General features: G+C 38.1%; 1 protein-coding gene across 4 annotated transcripts; it reads right to left on the bottom strand.

Annotated features, from left to right (window-relative positions):
- Positions 1–2,474: 2,474 nt before the first annotated feature.
- On the bottom strand, positions 2,475–7,406 carry LOC148850297 (protein IN CHLOROPLAST ATPASE BIOGENESIS, chloroplastic-like). 4 transcript variants are annotated; one of them, XR_016099071.1, is made up of 12 exons: positions 7,222–7,404; positions 6,090–6,173; positions 4,515–4,589; positions 4,377–4,419; positions 4,203–4,260; positions 3,892–4,059; positions 3,752–3,814; positions 3,566–3,660; positions 3,352–3,433; positions 3,124–3,193; positions 2,850–3,000; positions 2,475–2,695 (listed from the first exon to the last, which is right to left on the bottom strand). XR_016099071.1 is itself a non-coding variant. In XM_088943906.1 (12 exons), the coding sequence occupies exons 1-11, from the start codon at positions 7,334–7,336 to the stop codon at positions 2,860–2,862; spliced, it is 1,035 nt and encodes a 344-aa protein (XP_088800032.1). In that variant the 5' UTR covers positions 7,337–7,406; the 3' UTR covers positions 2,475–2,695; positions 2,850–2,859. The 4 variants fall into 4 exon arrangements, 2 of the variants coding, with proteins under 2 accessions (XP_088800032.1, XP_088800033.1); XR_016099072.1 differs by having other exon boundaries at positions 2,475–2,751; XM_088943906.1 differs by having other exon boundaries at positions 3,083–3,193; positions 7,222–7,406.
- Positions 7,407–7,680: the final 274 nt, after the last annotated feature.

Here is a 7,680-nt window from a genome sequence, read left to right on the forward strand (position 1 = left end):
ATTGACAGGTAAACACCACTAAACGCCACATAAGTAGAGCAGTAAATAAGCATCTTTGTGCTGGGGAAACATTAAATTGAAACTCCCCCCAATGGTTGGTTTGCATGCAAAGTAAGACAAACATTTATAAAATAAATAGGCATGCAAAATAACATGATAGGACAGAATGCCCACATGGCGATGACCTGGCACCGTTTACCAAATAAATGGAAACCATACCAAACACCCTATAAGTCTGAAATGGTTCAATTCAATGTCTTACTGGTCCATCCAATCCATTCAATTTGATTTTGATTCAGAGGGTCCAACCCAAACCCAATCCATTGACACCCGTAATGACACCTGAAACAACTCATGTAGTGGAGAGTAGCCTTTTCTCTAGTGCGGTTGGAACCTTGCTTGTCTTTTTTGTGAAAAAAATATATGTATTGAAGGCAATTACTCTTTTACCCCATCCTTGGTAACGTGTCATGCACCAAAACATTTCAACAGAACAGTCCAGGCTGTTGGGAGTTGGGACCCAACAGCCAAAGTTTTTCCGAAGTCCTTTAGGGTAAAACTCAATATTGTAGTATTGTAGCACTCAATAACGAGTCCAGATTTCCTGCCCACATTTATCGCAACCACACATGAAGAACATCTCATCCTCTGCGTAGTATTATGTAGGGAGAGATGTTCCCAATTCACGGGGGTGATGTATTATGGATAGACATGGGCAGGAGATCCGGAATCCTCAATAACGAATATTGCTCAAAACCCACATCGGCAAGTATTAGAATGAAGGCAAGGCCTCCATGTATATAAAGAGAGAAGACCACTCACCGGTCGGTATTTTATCACGAGTCATGTCCCACATGACTCGTTGCCTTAGAATAAAACCTTGCTTCGGAGGCAATAATGTATTATTTTATACAGACTTGCGCAAAGCCAAGCCAAGCTTGGACTAGCTTACCCTACACAATATTTTTATTTGTAAAATGTTTTAATAAAAAAAATTGTATCCTTTGATCGCATAGGCCCAGGCCTGGGATATAACCGTTCACGTATGTGCTAAGCCTGGTCCGGCCCATGATCAGCCCTGGTATCAAATGCAGCAAGTCAGTAACAACAAACAAGCTTGATCCTTGATAGGATAGTTACAGTTTATTCGTTGAAGCTTTTGCTTTTAAGGGCCTTCGGGCTTGGGGTATGACTATGGGGTTCATGGAGGCCGTTTTGGCAGGCTCTCCTCGTGATCACATAGATAGCTTGAAACTCTCAACTTACCTCTAAGCCCTTGTGACTAGGGATTAGAGGTGCAAAACGACCGGGCTGGCACGCCATTGCCTGCAGGCGGCCTCACAGTGCCAGGCCGTGCCTCCCTTCCCAGGATGACTTGAGGGGTCGGCACAGCATGGCCCATGGCCCAAGCCCATGCGGGGCCGGGCTGGTCCGTGGGCCAAGCCTTGGGCAAGGCCAAGTCAGCTATTTATTTAAAAAATTTGAAAAAAAAACTTAAATTTTATTTTTTATGAATTTTTTATGTATACAATTGTTTATATATACAATAATTAAATAAATTAGTATAATAAAATTAAAAAGAATTGTTTATTTTATTAATATATTATATAATTATAACTTATATAAATACATAATATATATTACATATATATAAATATATAATGTATATAAATAATATATTTGAGTTGTGCTGGGTCATGCCGGCATGCGGGCCGTGGGTGGCACTACCCACTCAGTCGCGTCATGCCGACCCACGGACCTAAAACACCAAGCCCAAAACAACCCCCACGATCATGTCGGGCCTTGCACAGCCCACGAGCCGTTGTGCTAGGCCATGTCAAGCCAGTCCAAATTCATGTCAAGCCGTGCTGGGCCACAAGCGGCACGACCTGATTTACACCTCTACTACCGGTGTCCATGAAAAACCAAAAAACCAAATAATCAAACCAAAAAATGCGATTAATTGAACCGATCAGTTTGGTATATTTTAAAATACCGAAGGATCAACTCAGTTTTAGATTAACCTAAAAAAATCAGCAGTTAACCAAACCAACTGGTATATATTTATATGTATATTATATATATTTTTAATGTCACATATTATCTATATATTATTTATAAATATATATGCATCATATATAATATATTATATATGATTTATAATATTTATAATATATTATATATGATTTATTATTTATAATATAATTTTATACACATTTATATAATATAATATATATAAAAAAACCAAAAAAACAAAGAATCAAACCGATCAACCGATGGTACCGGTTCGGTTTCAGTTTAGAGAAACTAAAAAACTGGTAGGACTGGTTCAGTTTGAAAAAAATAATAATAGCTATGGTTCGATTAACTTGACTGTTGGACACCCCTACTTATGACTTGTGAGAAGAGTGAGCCCTAATATAACCAAACCCCATCTATTTGCAAACTACGATTTATAATCCAATTTAGCCAACTTTTAGACGAATCAAGTAAAAGAAACTCAATCTGCTTGCTGTAATCACGATCCCATATTTCTATCTATCCAAGAAATGGATCTACTTCCTGAATTTAATGCATCAAAATCGCAGATTGAACAATTTAATTTTGCCTAGATCCATCAGACAACCTGCGGAAGTGCGGAGTGCAGACTAAAAATTGTGAACGGGGCATGAACCATCCAGCTATCCTTTGAGACCTGCATGCACCAACATCCATTGGATTCTCGCAACATTCTTGTATGATGCCCTATTCCTAATTGCACCACCAACCCAGAAACAAAGGAACATTCAAAAATGGAAAACCGTAAACTTCTCAACAGCTTCTTCTCAATCCACTAACTTAAACCTTACCTATCAATATTCAACCTCTGTACAGCACAAATCTCGCAATATCATGCAGTCCAGCATCTTTATAACATTCAGCAATTCGCTCTGTGTATTCAGCCCATGTCCCTTCAACAGAGGCTAAATCCAATAAAAATGCAGCTTCGTCCAATGAAACCTGCAATTGCAATCAATGTCAACTACCATATTAATCAATTCAAGAAATAAAATTAAAAAGAAAATCTCTATCATCATGCAACCTGAGCAGGTGCCTTTCCCTTCTTCAGATCTTCTTGTTTACCTTCTTCTGTTACCTTTTCCTTGATATATTCAATTTGTTCATCCTCCCACTGTGCAATTTCAGCAACTTCCTGAATAGGACTTACAGGAGCCATTACTCCAAATATAGCAATCAGAGAAATGTCAGAATGGAGAGAGAGAGAGAGAGAGAGAGAGAGAGAGAGAGAGAGAGAGTTTTGGACCGGTAAAGGAAACAACAAATGAATTAATGACAACTGGAAGCAATTACCTCGTATTTGCATCCCAAAGTCCACCATGGTGATTTAAGTGCCCCCCTCGCAGCATCTTTAGCTTCTAGATTACGTCCAACCCTGTCAGGATGCATTACAAGGTTTCTTAAGAATATTGTAAGATGCCATTTCACTTGGCTGACTTCATAAACCACTTCCATAGAACAAGTAAAACACATCCTCTGAAACTATTCAGGCAAGGCTTCTACGAACTTCAGCAAAATTTCTGCATTAAATACAAAAGGACGCCCAAATCCTGGAAAGTGTTCCTTTTTTGTGTAGAACTCCCCAGTCACCAGTGCTGAAACCTTTACCACAAGTAAAATTAATTTAGGGGGGGCAACCCTAAAATCCAGAATTCCCCAAATCATAAACTAAGCTAAATCACAGAAGTCTCACATGGTCCCCTTTCTCGAAGTGTCCCATCACTTTACGTTCTAAAACATCTGGAAACAAACCAACCTGAAACACAAAAAATTGATTTTATAATTTATCTGGTGTTTAATTATATACAACATAATTCAGACACCACTTCTTACCTTCTTCAAAAGATAGACATCAAGACTTGCAACTTGAGATTCAGCAAAGTCACCCCTTCTGTAAAGTTTATTACCAGCCTCAGATGAAGCAGTAAATAGTTTGTCATTACTTTGCTGTGTGTTGTTGGCATCCTCCTCAACCAATATTCTATGAATATATTGATCTACCTGGATTAGAAATACTCAAATGACACAAGTCAGGATACATCATAGAGAAAAGCAAATAAAAATTGAAATATGTTCAATTTTTCACCAGTAGAATGCATCAATCTGAGAACAGAAACAAGCATTATGTCAGTTCAACATATTACATTCTTGGCTAAAAGCCACACCCCATGTTTATGGACTTCCACAACTGGCATCTCCATCCTGTGTGAATGCAATGACAGATGAAGATAAAACCGCAGGAGAAATTTTGCAATAGCAATATTGTTGATGACATTGCAAAACAAAAGAATATATTATTAAAATTATTGATCTCCTACCCAGAAGGAGCTGTTGGCCATCGCAGCAAGGCAATTACAGCACCTATGGAGAAAGGGAAGAGTCAAAGGATAAAAATAATTCAACTTGAAATCCATGAAACTAGCTGATGGTATAGATAGAAAGTACTTTATCCAAACCTGATTGACTTTCTGACAGGGGAATAGCAAGGGGGATTAAACCTTGCTTAGCTCCAGGAGAAATGATGGTTTCACCTGTTACAAAGAAAATAATCCATAACAAGATTTGGAAAAAAAGAATACATAGATGACTATTGTCCCCCTGGTAGAAAGCATGTGCTTTTGCATGTGAGTGAACAGTATATATATATATTTTTTTCACTCCATGGAGCTACACAACAGGGGGTAGCCCATCCCCCAACCCTGGTGCAGGTGGGATTCGATACCAAGCTTCCACTACAACCAACAGTAGGCCTTACCAACCAACCAGTCGGCACCTTGCGCAATATATTGCGAGAGTTGCCCAATATATTAAAGATACTGGGATGAACCAAAGCAACTCTCGGCATCCTATAGTAAATATGTGTGTTGGAGGTTGAGTGGGTAAAAGAATAATCTTAAAGATGAAATTCCATAAATAAACAAGGCATTAAAGTTTGAAAAAATGCATCAGAGAGCAGAAAAGCACTATTCTCTGGAAGTGACAAAGAAAATTCTAGAGTACCACTCTCTTATGAGACATTTGAACTTGGGATAGGACAACAAAGGAGAAAATTAAAGATCTGGGCTTAGCATGGAACCCACAAGAGGGAAGTAATAATATGGCAACAATGCAATTAGTAACCTCACATGGTATCAAACAAACAGTGAGTAATATTCTTGACAACCACATTAACAACAATGCATCAGAATTTTTTACAGCATTGCTAATTGGCAAAGCCAATTATGAAGAACCACAGGTGGCAAAGGCAAATGTGTAGAACCTCAGACCTATGAGCAGTGAATAAAGCCAAAAGGCAAAGAAGAAAGCTTTTATGTTTTGGGTATCCAGTTTAAACTTTAAAGGAACATCAGGAATGAATTTGTTACCTTCAATCACAGCTTCACAACTAGACTATATTCGAATGACTCTACATAGATCAAGCCTCTTGCTTATTATTTGTGGCAGTTTTAACTTCTAACAGGCCACCACAAATTCCATGGACACTTGACATGATACTTCTTTTAACGTACCAATGAAGCTCCAAGTTGAAGTCACCAAAACAAAAAAAGAAAATCAGCACTTAGTGTTCTTGGAAATGTGTAATGAAAGAGATATATTCAACAAGGAACCAAAGCTTTGTTTTTCAAGCCGTTTTTCTTAATTTTCTGATTTTTACCATATCTTTAATTATTTATGTAATCTAAGATATACATACAATAGTATCCCCCCTTGCCATTATTTCTAAAGGTTGACCCAACAAACACCTCCAGATATCTGACTGTGTGGTGTTTGTGCCGCATGCCAAGGTAAAACTGCTTTGTATAAAATATAAAATACAGGGATTTCTTGCCCATCGCTATGTATAGCTCCAACTTTCATCCATGGAACCAGAGGTAACCATATGAACTCCACACAAGCTACATAATAGAGTTACGTTCCCATGCTGAGATGGCAATAACAAAAGGGAATGCATGATAATATAGAAGTGAACAGAATAATCAAGAGATGTTTTAGTAGAAAATGAGGACCATCAACAGATTGACACAATTTACCTCTCGTTTGAAGCATTTTCAACAAATATTGCAGATGTTCAGGAGGTTGAGTTGCAGCTACATCTTTGATGAATGAGATATGGTCTGCATTTTATTCAAAAACTAATTATACCATGTTTGTCAAGCAGAACTAACTCCTCATGTCAGCGATGCTAAGAAAATAATTTTTAACTTCATCAGCAGTATGCTCATGAAAAGGTCAAATATACAAGGTGACATGAAACAGAAAGAAACACATCCGTTGACCTAGTATAAAACTGTTTTAAGTTTATAGCTGCTCAGCAAAGGCAATAGTATAAATGATAACTTTCCTCTTTTTCCTTTTACATTTTATTTATACAAAAACACAAATCAACAATAGTAGTCAAGAAGATTTGTATTAAGATTAAAGAAAGCAGAAAAATATACAATAATGACGTACAAGGTGGAGGCCGGTGCCAGTCAAAGAATTATAAGCCCATCCCAAAGCAGCCCAGGTAGCAAAGCTAAACAAGCTCTGCTATGACAACAAGGACTAAACATTTCCAGGAAAAAAAAAACAATATGGTTGAAAAGGATCTCTCATATCTTCAAATTAAACACGTCAGTGGAGGCAACCATTAAGAAAAACAGTTGAGACTCTTAGGTCGCAAAGGATAACACATAGACTGTTCAGGGATGTTCCCTCTCCATATCTTTTTCGAGTTTGATTACTTTTTTAGTACATAATAATGGCAATGCTAACCCAGAACTTAGTATCCATCTCAAAATGGTGGTGCACAAAACAACATTAAGCAAGTACTATAGACTCCAAGACCCTCTCCCAATTCCCTTGTTCTATATAGTTATGCTGAGAAAATCCTCTTCAATCAACAAAAAAATAAGAGCATATATGAGATAGACACTCAGACCCAAAGAGCGGTTGAGGACCATTATATATTTTGGGCAAGCAGCACAATATGTAGGTTAGCAGACGCTAAACGGTGAAACATAAGATTATTTTTCCGAGAAAATGCCAATTAAATTGGACATATATCCATTAAAAGTAGATACTACCAAATTCCGAGTTGTGATTCAGTCTCTATCCACATATATATACAAACAAGAACAACAGCGGGTACAGAGAGACGACTGCTGATAGTGGAGACATTACCAGAAAACGAGGAAGTGGAAAAGCATCTGATTGTAGGTCGGCCGCGGCGGAGAAATAATGTGGGAAGCACCCTTGCGCAAGGTAATCCGTTCACCACTCCCCCGCCCACCTTCATTTTGTTCCAACACCGCCACAACGACGACCATGCCAGACCTAATAATAGTACCTTTTTTCTAGTTTCTCCTATCCAGGTCCAATCACGCAGGAATGGTCCTGCTGAACGAAACGTGTGAAGCATGACGTGGTAAGCACCTATTGGTTGCGAACTTGCGAGTCCGAATCTCTTCGTCATTGGATTGGATTCCGTCCGGTCCAAAATCAATTTGGACGGATTGGACGGACCAATGAGATATATTAGATTAGACCAATTCCGTCTAAAATATTTATTAGATTGAATTAGACCTGATGGGTTGGATCGGATTTGGGTTTAAATCAAAACAAATTTGAACATATATATAT

This window comes from Nelumbo lutea, chromosome 5 (genome assembly GCF_056320005.1).
Source record: "Nelumbo lutea isolate HS-2025 chromosome 5, American lotus-T2T, whole genome shotgun sequence".
In the NCBI taxonomy this organism is placed as follows: Eukaryota; Viridiplantae; Streptophyta; class Magnoliopsida; order Proteales; family Nelumbonaceae; genus Nelumbo; species Nelumbo lutea.

What these genes read in the sequence shown, in the direction of transcription:
- LOC148850297 (XM_088943906.1), bottom strand. Translation starts at nt 7,336, where the DNA reads ATGAAGGTGGGCGGGGGAGTGGTGAACGGATTACCTTGCGCAAGGGTG. An exon ending in CCTGTCAGAAAGTCAATCAG is followed by an intron (nt 4,420 to 4,514) that starts GTTTGGATAAAG and finishes CTTTCTCCATAG; the next exon opens with GTGCTGTAATTGCCTTGCTG. An exon ending in AGGGAAAGGCACCTGCTCAG is followed by an intron (nt 3,001 to 3,082) that starts GTTGCATGATGA and finishes TTGCAATTGCAG; the next exon opens with GTTTCATTGGACGAAGCTGC.